At 42.0% G+C, this 15,713-nt stretch overlaps 1 protein-coding gene across 2 annotated transcripts; it reads left to right on the forward strand.

Moving 5' to 3' along the window:
• The first annotated feature begins 2,693 nt into the window (after positions 1–2,693).
• lgals2a (lectin, galactoside-binding, soluble, 2a) lies at positions 2,694–7,292 on the forward strand. 2 transcript variants are annotated; one of them, XM_056407204.1, is made up of 4 exons: positions 2,694–2,802; positions 5,823–5,902; positions 6,284–6,464; positions 6,568–7,292. In XM_056407204.1, the coding sequence occupies exons 1-4, from the start codon at positions 2,794–2,796 to the stop codon at positions 6,712–6,714; spliced, it is 417 nt and encodes a 138-aa protein (XP_056263179.1). In that variant the 5' UTR covers positions 2,694–2,793; the 3' UTR covers positions 6,715–7,292. The 2 variants fall into 2 exon arrangements, with proteins under 2 accessions (XP_056263179.1, XP_056263180.1); XM_056407205.1 differs by having other exon boundaries at positions 6,284–6,455.
• The last annotated feature ends 8,421 nt before the right edge of the window (positions 7,293–15,713 follow it).

Here is a 15,713-nt window from a genome sequence, read left to right on the forward strand (position 1 = left end):
TCAGCGTGTGTACACGCCTTCTTTACTTCCTGTTCACCAATTGTATGAAAGTAAATGTAAATATATTATCAGTGGACCAATAGCCGTGAGGGGGTTGTTCATATAATTACATGGACCACGCCCTCTTTGAGCAGCAGGGTTTGTGCAATGGTGCAATCAGAGTGTAATACCTGTATTAGTGTTTATGTAATGAATACAATTCAAATATATGTATATATATTTATATATATATATATAGATGCCGTAATTGAGGTTTATGGTATATATCAGCCCATTCAAAGTTTGCATTGAAATATGTATGTCCCTGTTCCTAAAACACATCTTTATTTGTCAAATAATCACTCTCATAGCCTTGTTGAAGTTTTTTCTGACAAACTGGCCAGTTTCATAGTTCATAAAAGTTTAAAATAGTTTAACATAAGTTGACAGCTAAAACAAGTAATGTTTTTTTTCTACAAATCAATGACAATAAAATAATAGCTATTATTCCCAAAACAAATGGCAATAAGCAATAATAAAGATAACAGCATCATAAAAAAGCCCTATTTAGATTAAGTTAAAGTAACTCATAAAATCTTTTAATCCTGTCTGAGAATGATGCAATCAGGTGTGTGTCGAAGGGCCAAATTACACATTACAATGGTATTACATTGATTTCACCGGGTTGCATCAGGGAGGAAGTCCCTTGTTCATCGTATGACTCCTGTCGGTGCGCATCTGCGTCTGAGTAGCTGTGTAGCATAATTTGAATACTTGTATGAATATAATTCGTATAACATGATACTGCATGAACTACTCTGCTATAGTCACAGCATGCACCATTCATATAAAGTAAATAGTTTTCTTAATTCCAGACATAATCTAATGACATGAATGTTTCACACTTTTCTACAATATAAATATACATTTGACCCATTTGAATTATTATAAATACATGTGTTTTTATCAAGATGTAATTCAATTTGATTCCCCACATTATTTACCTTTCAGTAGATGTAATTGTAACATCCTGCTCATTAAGGTAAGAGTGAAAACTCCTTGAAACAACTCCCCTAACAGCTCTCAAACATACTGCTCGGCCCTATTCCAAATGTCTGAATATTCTAAACAGAGTATCTGCAACATGTTGTTAGCTGACGTTGTTCCTTAGATTAATGAAGCTCAATCATCGTTTAAGGCCTACAATGTGTGATCTTTATGATTCAAATGTGAGCGGTACGTTTGAAGGTTTGAAGTTTGCAGCAGCCTTCCTCTTAATGAATTGTGAGAGCTGGATAATCATCATGACTGAAAATCCTGTTTTAATACCAGCGATCAGTCATCAAGTCCATGTGGTGTTGCAGTCCCTAACTGTGACCACTAGAGGGCAGAAAACCCTCGTGTATTTAACTCCACCCGAGTCAACTGTCCACTTCACCCGAGGTCCAAGCAGACACCATCCCGGTCATTTCCTTTAAAACTCTCAAAATATAACAATTAAAAAAGAGAAAGCTGTGTGTGTTTGTACCGCCTAGTGTATAAAGCAACTTTAACAGGGTTAGTATTTCTATGTACTATTTCTTATGTATTACAGCAATAAAGACAATGAAGTGTGTGTGTTCGTGTATGTGTGCGTGTGTGTGTGTGTTCTTCCTGTTTATGTGAAAGCTCTCTTTGTAAGTAGATCTGCTGACTGTCTTAAGACTGAGTCTTGGGGGGGGGGGGGGGGGGGTAATACAAAACATAACATCTCTGTGTCACTTGAACTTCTGATGCAACGAGTAACTTCGGCTGTACTATATTCTAGTGGATATTTGCTGAGTAACTGTGAGAGTGAGCTTGTTTGTCAGTGACATCATCATGTAGAAGCTGATGTGATGTCAGTATTAATCAGTTCATCAGTGTGTTAACCAGCAGATACAATTTATGAATACTTCATTCCCTTCAGATTTCTCTCACAGATGTGTTTACAGTGAAAACTGCAACCACACACATAATCTGTGTGTGTGTGTGTGTGTGTGTGTGTGTGTGGCACACACAAGAGATACTTAATTTTTTATTTTTACAACAAGCATTACACCGTTATAGTGACCAAAGCCATTCATGAAGCTATAAGTGAAGCTCCTTGTGGCTTTATTCTAAATGACATTATGTTGTATCACACTGCAGTGCTAGTGTGTGTGTGTGTGTGTGTGTGTGTGTGTGTGTGTGTGTGTGTGTGTGTGTGTGTGTGTGTGTGTGTGTGTGTGTGTGTGTGTGTGGCTCGTTCCCTCATTGAGTCATAGCTGCTGGATGTCAGCTGATGAAAGTTTGAACTTTTGCTGGCTGAGTGAGAGAGGATTGGACTCGGTTTTAACATTTCACTTTGGCCTCTTTCAGCCTGCTCTCACATGTACAGCTATATACAGTAAGTGCACATTACGGCTATTGGCCGGCCAAATATTTAGTTGTCTCCCTGGCAACAAACACATTTCTATTTGTGTCTGTCCCTCTGGTTTCCCCCTCACAGTGAGACGCCACACCACCAGGTTACAAAGTAACAGCCTAATGTCAACAAATCCCCAATTACCCTCCCTTTACCAAGGTCTGCAATCACTTGTTAAGCACTAAAATAGATATTTGCAGACTGTAACAACACTTTGACGTCATTGGTCGGTGTTCTCTGGTGGCCTGATTGTATTCGCTGCTTGAAATGCCACTCAGGTTGAAGGAACCTCCCACACTGTATATATCCCGAGAGGCTGCAGTGAGTCAAGGCCCTGCACCACTCTCACTTTTTCTCAACCCCCGACTTGAGTGACTACATCAGCAAAGATGAGCAAAGTAAGTAACATTTTAAAGCTACCACTGTGCTCCTGCACTGCTTTTCCTCTGTTCTGATAATCTCGTGACTCAGATAGAGGAGCGCCGTCATCTCCTACTTTAAAAGTGGCACCGACAGCTGGCTGGGTGTCAGCTCACACGGTCGATACATCTGAACCAGCTGAACTTTGCTTTAACTGAACCAGCTCCCTGCACATTATTACTTTTTTCTTTTCTTTTTAGAGGTCTGAGCTTCTTAGATTGCCTTTTATGGTCAAAGTATTCTCGACACAGCACACATGCACATTAGTCACCTAACAGAAGCAGCCAATGCATTGAAAAAAGCCAGCTGTTTAGGTGGGTACATTCCTCCTGCCATGCGTGTTTTACACTGGAACAGAAACTCTTTCTAACATTTGTTCATTTCAGTCTCATCAGCTCTGTCTCAGCTGAACACAGCCAGCAATGCATTCTGGTCTCTTCGGGGTCCTAAACTCAGTAAATTACGATAAGGCCCTGTATCATTCTGGCTTGTTGCTGGAAACAGGGATAAACATGTGATGGGACGGGCACCGCGAGGCGGGGGCAGCGGGTTTATATCCCATTAACCCTCCTGTTACCTTAGGGTCAATTTGACCCCATTCAATGTTTAACCCTCTTGTTACCTTAGGGTCAATTTGACCCCAGGCTGTTTTTCACTGTGTCAAACATATAAGAAATATCAACTTTTTTTCTATTTAAAGGGCTATTTAGGTATTCAACAAACAAACATAAAGTACCTCACACTTAAACTTGAAAAACAATATTAATTCTAATAATTTTCTGGAGGTTTTAATTGCTGGGGTCAAATTGACCCCGAGGGTAAAATATGTCAGTAAATATAAAGGTAACAGGAGGGTTAAACATTGAATGGGGTCAAATTGACCCTAAGGTAACAGGAGGGTTAAACATTGAATGGGGTCAAATTGACCCTCAGGTAACAGGAGGGTTAAAGGACATAATGAAATAAAGTCATCATCGGTGGAGAAGTGATGCTGCCAGCTGTAATTCTCAAGTTCACCTCTCGGGGTGAAAAATGCAGCTGTCTTTTTTCTCCATGTGATTCTATCAGGGAGTGTCTCTTACACTGAAAAGGCCTATTTGGTATTCGTATTGTAGAAATTCCAGCGGGATCACAGGTATTTTAGAGTTAAATAAATCACAATGCTTTGTGTTGTTTGTACATACACTACCGTTCAAAAGTTTGGGGTCACCCAGACAATTTAGTGTCTTCCATGAAAACTCACACTTTTATTTATCAAATGAATTGAACATTTCATAGAACATATAGTCAAGACATTGACAAGGTTAGAAATAATGATTAATATTTAAAGTATTAATTTTGTTCTACAAACTTCAAGCTCAAAGGAAGGCCAGTTATAGCTTATATCACCAGCATAACTGTTTTCAGCTGTGCTAACATAATTGCACAAGGGTTTTCTAATCAGACATTAGTCTTCTAAGGCGATTAGCAAACACAATGTACCATTAGAACACTGGAGTGATAGTTGATGGAAATGGGCCTCTATACACCTATGGAGATATTTCATTAGAAACCAGACACTTCCACCTTGAATATTAATTTACCACATTAACAATGTATAGTGTGTATTTTTGATTAATTTAATGTTATCTTTATTGAAAAAACAGTGCTTTTCTTTGAAAAATAAAGACATTTCTAAGTGACCCCAAACTTTTGAACGGTAGTGTACTTAGTTGTGTTTCTAGTGAGTTGGCATAATGTTCTGTCCCTCTGCCAGCGAGAAGTTGAATGAATTGGCATCTCTTATACAATGCACCATTCAGACTCCTTTAGATAGCGGCGTATGGGAGGGATGCAGAGCAGCCCAGCCCCACACAGCTCTAGCCCCAGTGCCATGTGTCACACACACACACACACTTAACAGTTGGACTCTAACATGGAAAGAATGTTGAACCCATGTTATTCTCTCCCTCCATCTTCCTCTTCAGTGTTTGGATTTACTCCAGATATATTCTCTCAAGTTCTGCCAGAATCAACAAACCGCCAGCAACATATACATCCACCAGACCAAGGATTATTTAAAGTGCTGTTCATGTTAACAATATCACTAAAAGTCTTTGGTAAACTATGACTCTCTGCTTCCAAAGTTTGTCTGCCTGAACCTCGACAATCATTCTGACCCTGAACTTTATCAACTAAGTAAACTGCCTTTAAAGTTTGGTTTATTGTCGACTGTATTTAACACTGTTAAGATTAGCAAGGACAACTCACAGGTTGTTAAGAGTATTGCTCCTGTCCCCTGGAAATGTGGCTAAGATCAATTATATCTATTAAAAATCATAATTAAAAAAAAACATTTTTACTTGTTACTTGTCACTGTTTGTGAGCAGAAGACAGATGATCGTACGACTCAGATTTCATCAGATCTCTCAGAAACTTCTCCTTTAACGACATTGACAGATCTTGTAAACCCACAAAAGGCTGATGTTTGTATCTGTTGCCCTGGCGACAGTTACTAGTTCCAGAGTGACAGCATGTTAAACAGTGGTGCTCTGTGTTTCATAACCATACTATATTGTTCAAGTGTAATTTCCATACATATCTCCTGCCACATGGACAGCAGCAACCGAGCTGAGTTTTTTTGTTTTGTTGCTGTGCTCAGCCTTTTTTCCACCGTATTGCATTTAGGAAAATATTGCTCAGTTTAACGGTCGTCCCCTATCATTTTTCAACATTTTTAGTCTCTGCCAGAATCTGCTCAGAGGAAAAAGGGGCTGTGGCAACGGTGGGACTGGGAAGAGCTGGAATCTTAGACCAGTTGGCTTATGGGATTATAAGTGAAAACACATGTTGTGCTATTTCTAAGGATGAAGTGGGGATTGGAGAGTTGGCTGTAGCTACTGCCGGTGCGGTTTATGGCCTGTAGCTGCTATAATAATTGGATGTATAGAAATCCAGTAGTATTTCCACACAATAATGTACTGTGTGACTAAATCCTCCCCCGTTTTCTCTTGCACAGGGTATGGCCATAAAGAGCATGTCCTTCAAGGTCGGGCAGACCCTGACCATTGTTGGAGTCCCCAAGCCTGAGGCCACAAAGTAAGTACTAGTGGCTGAGGCTGATAAGACATCTCCTTCCTTCCTTCCTTCCTTCATTCCTTCCTTCCTTCCTTCTTCTTCTTCAACTCTCCCTGTGAAATGCTGTGACTCAACACGAGGGCCAGTTTTTTCTGTGCGTACTCACAAACAGAGCTGGAGGTAGAATCTGTAATTACAATCAGTGCGTTCCTATAAACTTCCCCTCGGTAACGGGGGCTGAATGAAGATAATGGTTAGCAGATGAGAGAAGCACCCACACAACTGCTGAGGTTATCCCACTCGTTTGTGCACTTGGTGTCCTCTTTCACGTTCTAAATATAAGCAGCAATTAAAAATTAAAAAAAGCTGAGTAATCCATCTCATTGTTTCTTTGCGCCATAGCTTTGCAGTGAACATTGGCCCGGATGAGACGGACATCACGATGCACATCAACGCTCGTTTCAACGCCCACGGAGACGAGAACGCCGTGGTCTGCAACTCTTACCAGAACGGCAGCTGGTGCGAGGAGTACCGTGAGGGAGGCTTTCCTTTCCACCAGGGAGAGGAGTTCAAGGTGACAGCTGTGTGTGTGTGTGTGTGTGTGCTTTCATGCATGCTGCATGTTTATTTTAAATCGTACAATGACTCTTCCTCTTCTTCACTCTTGCTCACGTCCCACCGTCTAGATGGTCATTGAATTCACCGCGGCCGAGTTCCTGGTGACTCTATCGGACGGCTCTGTGATCCACTTCCCCAACCGCATGGGGGCCGAGAAGTATTCCTACATCAGCTTCGATGGAGAGGTCCGCATCACGAGCTTCGAGATCAAATAAACCTCCTCCCTGGAATCTTTTGGGATAGAAATTCATGTTTTTTTTTTCTCAATTAGTTTAGCATCAGGTCACTTAGAGCGCCCCCCCCCCGCCACCGCCGCCCCCCTCCCCAGCTTTTCAGGTCTCACATGTCATGTGATTTCAGTGCCTCACCTGCTTATCATACAATGTATTGCGCAACAACTTGTTAACATGTGCAGATGCAAGCAGACCAATAAGAGACAGACGTGTATACAACAAAGTCATGATACTCACGCGCACACACAGATGCACACACAGTACACGTGGTCGCTGCGTGGTCCTCCTGCACGCTGGACACACAGCGAAACATAAGTAGTCCCAAGCCCATGTTATCTGACTGTTAGTTTGCAGTGTTTAGTTGAGAAGTTTCCGCTCCACTGTTCTTTAAGGTGCTTTGACATTCAGCATGCGTTCTCGTCTACCCCCTCCCCCCCCCCCCCAGACATTCCAGATGTATAACCGAGTGTGATCTTGCCTTTACAACATGTATTAAATAAAGCGTGGCCTTGATGTATGTGGACTTTTGTGACTTCTTAATAAACGTGTGAAACAAAGCACATTGTCTCTCCACAAGCCGATCTTGTTTGTGAAACACAGACGTTGGATCTCTTTTAAGATCACTGCAGTGAAACCTTCACGCGGATTACTCGGCATTCTCATGACGAATATAATGTTCTGAATTCACAATCAGCGTCAGCATTGATTGAGACCACACCGCACCTCTTATCAAGCAGCAGTGTTCATCGGCAGAGGAGCGTGTGAAGGCCGACGGGAGCTGCTCGCCTCTCGGCTTCCTCTCTGCAGATGTTCACAGGGATCCAGACATGAATAAACCCACATCCATCCCAGTTTGGCTGGAAAACTTCAAAGAGGCAGAAAAATACTCTTCCCTCTCTTGTTCTAGATTTAGATTTAGATTTAGATATTCCTTTATTCGTGCCACAGTGGAGACATGTAAGGATCACAGCAGCGGGTGCACATTAGAGCATTAACAAAAGATACAAATAAAACACAAAACACAATACTAAATACTGAATACTAATAGTAAAATACTAAATATACAGAGGAAACATAATATATACACAAGGCAGTGACCAAAGTGAATTTCCTGTAATTGTCTGTAAACAGCGTTTGTTTATGTACCTCACAAAAGTAAAAAAATATATAAATAAATATTATAAAAACATAATTAGCCATGTTAGCCAGTAGATGGCGCCAGTGCTACATAAATGCAATATTCTGGGAAATGTTTAGTGCAATGTTTCAAGGCAGAGTTTGGTTACAACATCGAAGTGACACATCATTCCACAAGGTTGAATTCACAGAGGAATTGTGTGTGCATGCAGAACTTGTCAGCTGGTGTCAGATCTTGTGATTCCATATTGATTTGACCTTTTTTCTTTCATTTTTGACAGTCTTAAAATTCTATCGATATACAACATTAAAAGAACCCGAATGACTTTCTGTGACGATGGTCCAACTCAAGACTGTAAAGACGAAGAAGAAGAAAGTGAGGTGATGTCTTAAAAGAAAATCCTACAATCTAACAGGTGTGTCTATCTCCGGCTGCCCGGCAGAGACATGATGGCTCAGAGACATGAAGATCAGATCGAGGCAACATCTCTGCACACGGTCCAACCAGACAACTTTGTTATGTGTGCGTGTGTGTATGTGTGTAATAAGTATGATCATAATCTAATCTGATTCAACGGATGGCAATGAGGCTGATTTTAGGAGAGATGGATTGAAAAGAGGAGGTGAAAAACAGGTTCCCGTGATGTGATCCTTCCAGACAAAGGCTGAGGGGCTCATGGAGGACAACCTTTCCTTTCTGCTGCTTGTCAGGGCCTCGAACCGCGGTGACCCATCAGTGTGTCTGCGGCTTTGATGCATATGGTCAGTCTGACATACAGGTTTCTCCAAGACATATGTGTGTGTGTGTGTGTGTCTGGTAATCAGTGCTCTGAAGGTATCAAAGATGCTCCCTTTGGAAAAGGAGGAGGAAGAGGAAGAGGAGAAGGAGGAGGAAGAGGAGGAGATTTGGTTGCCATGATGATTACAGTTCATTCCCTCTCCTCTTTTTTTTAATCCTCCACTCCCTGTATCTCCTTCTGTCTCACTCATGCACCCCCTCTCCTCCCTCGTCTTGTTCTCTTGCACTCCATTCGTCGTGTACCTCAAAACAAATGTGCTCTTCTTCACCTCTGTTTGCAGCACCTTTTCCTTCTCCCTCACGGATCTCTCGCTCCCTGTCTCCGACGACTAGTCTCTCTTATTCAGTCATTCCTCAGCTGTACACCCATCCCTCTTCTCGCACTCTTAATTGGAAATAACTCATTTTAACACTTCCCCTCTTCATTATTTTGTGGCAGCCGAGATCAATATCCAGGGCTGTGTTGGCGGCGCACGGGTGTGTTTGTGCTCGTTCTGCATCCACTCGCATCATTTGAGCGAGGCTCGATACTCACCTCTACCCCGGACTCCTTTGTTCGGGGGGGGGGGTCGTCATATGCTCACTCCTGTTATTAAGTGTGTGTGCGCTGTTTGTTTCGACACTGTGATGCTCGTGTGAAGGACAACCCTCCAGCCCTCACACATCCAATCAATTACAGTAAGGGCTTTGATTAACACATTCAAATCAACATAGGCCCAGGAGACACACACATGTAGACATGTGTGTGCGTGTGTGTGTGTGTGTGTGTGTGTGTGTGTGTGTGTGTGTGTGTGTGTGTGTGTGTGTGTGTGTGATTTCACCAGGCAGACAGCAGGGGTATGCTGTGCTGTCAGTTCTCTAAATCTATTTCATGTGACGAGATGTTTCACACGTGCATGCCTGTGTTCCCTTTACCTGTGCCATGTCACTTATTCCATGCATGTGAATAAATGTGCTGAAATGTTTGGAATGGAATAATTCACCTCAGCTTACATAAAACCTTTGTCTATATTTAGCGCCAGCATGACTCCAGATTTCTGCACCGAAGCTGCAGCCACACATTGAGATGTGCGTGGGCCCGCCCCGAGCTCCGGATTCATGTTCCGCCTCACCGAAGGCTTCATCTTAGCAACATGGATGCATGACCTGTTGGGTGCAGCATCGTGGAAGTGTGACCCCGGGGAGTTTGGATAAAGATGTGTGTTTATATATGTGTAACGAAATGAAAACAAAGATAAAAAACACAGCAGCTATGCAGAAGAAGACTGAAATGTGGGTGGACTTAAATGAGGTGTCCCCAAAGAGAGCTGAAAGTCAAGCCGTTGGTCCTCTTCTTGTTTTAAAGTCTTCAAGAGCCAACATTTTTTAAGATTTTCATGTCGAGAGCGATGGAAAATATGAAGGAACCACAAAAAAATTTCGCAAGGAATTTAGATTGTGTGGCTTCTCCCGAGAGGTGTTTATATACATGTATATTATTATATTAGAACATTACCGGGATTGAGATGTGTTATTGAGGTCAGTTTGCTCCACATGTGTTGGAAATCTTCCGAAACCAGAACAAAGATTCCATGGAAACTGTGCTAGCTATGAAAAAATGTCCAATTAATCAAATAAACTAGATTCTTTTGTTAACGTTTTAAATTTAAAAATAATGTCTTTACCTTAACGTATGGCGAGTCATTGTGGCAACAAAGATTAGCGTTGGTTAGCGTTTTCTCTTCCGAAACTCCTTTCAAATGAATGGGACAATTTCTCTCCGTTTTTTGGGGGTTAACAGCTGGTCCGATCTCTTAGGAAAGTAATTTTTGACTATTCCCGATATACGCTCTAGGATCCTTAAGTCGTTTAAAGTTTTTTTCCCGTAGACTTTGCAAACCTTTTGCCGTTTTTTCGAGTTTTACCGATAAACGCCGATTGTGAAACTTAAATGCACACCATTCTCGATATGGCTGGACGTTTTAATGTATTTTTTACGCAGGGCTTACAGTTAGTAAACAGAAGAAAATGTAGTGTGTGAACATTTAAAGGAACGGGGTGACACCTTTTGGACTGGTTTTACTGGGACAGCAACACCATGTGGACTGGTTCAACTGGGACAGAGACACCATGTGGAACTGGTTCCATTGGGACAGCGACACCGTGTGCACTAGTTTAAAGTGTGAGTCTGTGTGAGCGGTTGTGGAGTTTATATTGTCGTTGCGTCTCTGTCCTGGTCGCCTTGGTAGCACTTCATTCTCCTGTTAAAGTGGCAGGTTGTTTTATTCATGTCTCTTAATATTATTGCACCTTCCTCTGCACGTGGTTTATTGTCTTGTTCGGCTCGACTGAGGAGGGGGTCGTTTATATGGAGCTGATAATCAGTTGAATGCACCGGCTGCAAAGGTCCTGTCTCCAGAAGAGGGATGTGCTGTTGGTTTGAACACACGCCTTTACCAAAGCTATTTTTCACTTTAACATTATGGAATGGTTTTTTTTTTCCGGGGTTCACAGAAATATGTTCTGCTTATTATTACTATGAGATCCTGATGAATAATTCTTCACCTGCAACTTGATATTCAAAATGCCATGACTGACATTGACATTCTCTGGTTGTGCTGCTGCTGCTCAAACCTGAGCTGAGCTGTGACCCTGATACGAAGCTTGATTCTCACACAAGAAGTACCACATATGTCTCTCTCTAAATATCTGTCAGACTGAGAGAGCTTTATTGATCACTTGTCCCCATTCAGGGACACAATAGGCCTTTACTAGAAATCCACGAGCGTTTACAGTTTACTTTAAATTACATTCTTTAAGGTTTTGTCCAAATGTGAATATAAAATAAAACAAATAATGTTTGCATTTAATTGCATTCTTTAGTTGCTTCTGTGTTTTGGGTGAAAGCCCATGGGAACTTGACACTTCGCAGAACGCCACTGACAGCATTGGAGAGTATACACTGTCACCAAGCTGCCCTATGAAAGTTACAGCGCATGTGTGTGTGTAGGTGTGTGTGCAGCGTGTATGCACAGCAGCATAGGTGACCTTTCACACAGAGTAAGCCCTTTCAAACATCAAGTGTCAGTCCCTGGCTCCACTGCACATATCATGGGTCACATTTGAAAGCTAATGTCATCAAACCTATGTGAGTGAAACAGGTGAGGCACATGAAGTATTTATTGAATTTAAAATTGGGGTCTGCGTTGACATCATGGCTGAACATGTAATAAGTGAATCTCTTTTTAATTGTTTTATTATGTATTACGTGTGTGGGAGATGGAGAGGGAGATTGCGACTATAATGCAGAGTTAATTTGAGATGTGTGAAGCTCCTCACACACGCTGGGGAAAAGTCACTAAGTTTCCTCTGTGGCTGGAATGAAGCTCATCGCTGTCGCGGCGCGAACAACAGTGTGAGTGTGATTTCCGTGGCTGAAAACCTTCCAACCTCAAACACACAAACATCCGGACCACCTGTTTGATGCTGCAGACTAAACTCAGAATATATGAATACGTAACGTGTCCGAAAGCTCATTCGTATTAGAAGTTGAGTTCCATTCCCTTTCAACTCTTTTGACAGTGCAGGGTGAAGGTGAATGTTTGCTCTTGTTTTGCTCATTTCCAACCTTCAGGGCGTGAGGCAGAGAGAATAGACCTGGCTGCTCAGCCCCACCCCTGCAGCCTTACGCCGTAAACACAGTGACAAACCGGGATGCTTCGCAGAGCATTTGAGCTTTCGCTTTTGATGATTACCTTTTCTTAAATGTACCAGTTTTTCATTGTGTTATCGACTTATCTATTAATTCCTGGGACACATTCACCCGCTTTACAATGTCACTTTGGATAAATGTGTTTTCTGAATCCCTACATTTGAAATTGAATTTTGGTCAGAGACCGTAGAGTATAAATAATGGTTTTGTAAGTTAAGCCTCCATTACAAAATATTGATCTACATTTATGTGCAATCCAATAGGAGTTTAAATCAGGGTTTTTACAGTCATAGAAAACCTATAAAAGTCATGACATTTTTAAATGGTTATTTCTAGGCCTGGAAAAGTCATTGGAAAAAAAAATCCCAAAAGTTTTGGAAAAGTCATAAACATTTCTTATATGCATATGTTAATTCACACGGTATATACTGTGTGCTTTGGAATTCTCATTGTTAGTTTAAATACTAAATATTCTTAATTTTCCATATATACACCGAGATTTCACAAAATGTTTGGTCATGTAAATCCATTGGTCAAAATGTGTGCAAACCCTGTTAAATGTACCTCCCTAGAAAGCAACGAGCAGGGTTGCCAGGTCTGTGTGACAAAACCAGCCCAATGGCCAATCAAAACCAGCCCAAAACCAGCCCAATATCAGAACTCAAAATATGCCCGTGCCAAACCATATACACTGCTTTTAAAGTCCATGTCCAGTACCGCCGCTGGTAGGATTTGGGTATAAATCAATTATTTCATTTAAAATATGGATTTTTATTTAAAGATATTCATGTAATTTGCATGCAAAATAGGTCTACCTGAACCAGCGGACAAAAAATTCAACCCGCGGCAACACTTCAAAAGTAGCCCAATTCCACGGGAAAACCGCGGACCTGGCAACACTGGCAACGAGTCATATTCAGGATGCACCATCTTTTAATTAATTAATTTAAAGGCCAAGTTCACCCTCAAACAGAATTGGCATTTAATGGCCCCAAAAACTTGGTCAGCATACTATATGTCTATATAGCAGTGCATTAAAATATATTATAGTCTCCAACATCAAACTGTTGATGCTGATTAGAATTCAATTTAACAGTGTTTTTTAATGTTGGTACCCACACTCACCAAATACAGTATTCTGGGAGTTTTGGTGTACCCTTAACATCAAGTACATTGTGGGCTAAGTCCTGGGAGTTTCAACGATTCATAGTCGCAACAACAACCCATCCAGGGAAAACAGGCTCTCCTCATTCAGCTCAGGAATGAAAGAAGATGCCTCCATGCGCTTTGTTGTTGTTGTCTTCAGACATCGTGAGAACAGAGCTGTCAAATGAAACATTGTTCTAAATGACACCACGACGGAGACGGAGCTGACAAGAAACGCTTTGTGACTGTCGGTGTGCGTCGTGATGAATTAGGCAAAGGAAACCATAAAGTCATCGTCGGGGGTGTAAATCCAGACAGGCCCCTTGTCGGTGTCCTCAGCATCGACGGTAAACACCGAGCGCTCTGACATCCTCTCGCCTGTCTGCTCAGTCCAACGTTGGCTCGCATAACGATGCTTTCCTTATTGTCTCCTTGTTGCTTTCATCCGTTTAAGTCGCCTACATCCTCGACATCCACTGTCGCCAGTGCGGCTTTAAGTGCACGCTCGCCGAGTGTGTGGCAGACTCCCGTGCTCCTGTGAAGCAAGCTGTGAGAAGACGTGAATCGAGTATGTGAGGAAACTGAGGTTTTACTCGTGATACTTTTTTTTCGAATACTGACTCTAGATCAGTCATTCTAACAGATGGGTCAGGACTGACAGGAGGGTCGCGGGAGATTTCATTATGGACGCAGAATTTCTTCCATCGTCTTTTAATATTTATATACACCTGTGAGCCGTGTTAAGATAATTACATTTTGTATTGCTCTAAAAAAGTGTAAGTTACTTATAACAATGATGCTTACTTTCTGTTTGTTATACTGAGGAAATGAGAACAGCATTAGTTTGGTTCTCATTTAGTATTACACTGGATATGTGTTTATCAACACATGCATGGCACTAAGATGTGATTCAGGAATTTCTCTTTACAGTGACAGGTTTACTTATTGAAGATGATATGAAGTGATGTGCAATGGCAGTACAAATAGTCGGATGAAACATTCTTTTATGTTCAAATTTGCTCTTCTTATGATTTATAGATAAGGCTTATCGTGAATTGGGTCACCGTGGTTTGCCCTAAAAAAAAAGGGTTCCCCGGAAAACAAAGTTTGGGAAACTTTCAATGTGTATTCTTTATACCCACGTTCAATTCTCTCTCTGGGTCGGCATGTGCTTTTAAATTTGTTTTTATATCCTCTTATTTCAATAGTTTGTGGCCACTGAGTCTATATTTTGTCAATACCTGTATTTGTGTGTTATTTCCAACGTAATGGACACACACAGCTATGTGATAATTGTGTTGTCCAGGTAGCGAAGATGACTGTCATATTTTTGTATGTTCCCTATTGTATGCCCCTCCTCCCCTCCCCTCCCCAGAACTCATCTCTTCCTTTATCCGCTCTGCTGCCTGGCCTTTCTCCACCTCCTTTCTCTCCCTCACCTTCCATCTGCCGCCGTCTCTGAACAAATGTGCCCCATAATCTCTTCCCATTTTTCCCAGGTGTATGCGCACTCGACCCCTCAGGAAGGGAGAGTCAGGTGTGACCACTTTGGTCAAGAACTGCCCGGGTTAAATGTCACACACAAGCAAATCCAATCTCTTCACGGCATAGCACACACTCCCCTCATGGCTACCCGTTCAGACGGGGGTTCTCACGTCTTGCCTGGCTCTCGGTGCCTGCTGTGGACACCTCCCTGCCTCAGTCCAATGTGTGTGTGTGTGTGTGCGTGTGCGTACACGTGCTCGCCCGTGCGTGTGCCTGTTCATGTGATCTGCATGCTGTCAATTTGAATCAGTGTGTCGGGGAGCTCCGTTCACCCTCACAGGGAGTGTGTATGCATATTGGGGCTTCAGAACACACACATAGTATTGCTTAGAGATATACATGATCAAATGATATTGTGTGTGTTTGTGCTTTGGCTATCAGGACACTGAATCATGCTTTACAGGTGGAGGCAGATAAATCTCGCTCCTTCTTTTCCTAAATCCCCTCGTTCTCACCCCTTCTATTTCATTTTTTTTCTTTCCTGCCTCAACCCAGCGCACCCCCTCACTCCCACCTTTTCCCGCCTCCATCCTCAAACCACAGTGGCCTCCGCTGTGCTCCACTTGCTACTTTTCTTGCATGACTCTCTGAATGTTCAGATCGATAAGAGCCAACTGCGTAATAGAATTAGGCTCTAATGGAAAGTACAAACTAGCTTTCTAT

The sequence above is a fragment of the Pseudoliparis swirei genome, chromosome 23, assembly GCF_029220125.1.
Source record: "Pseudoliparis swirei isolate HS2019 ecotype Mariana Trench chromosome 23, NWPU_hadal_v1, whole genome shotgun sequence".
NCBI lineage: Eukaryota > Metazoa > Chordata > Actinopteri > Perciformes > Liparidae > Pseudoliparis > Pseudoliparis swirei.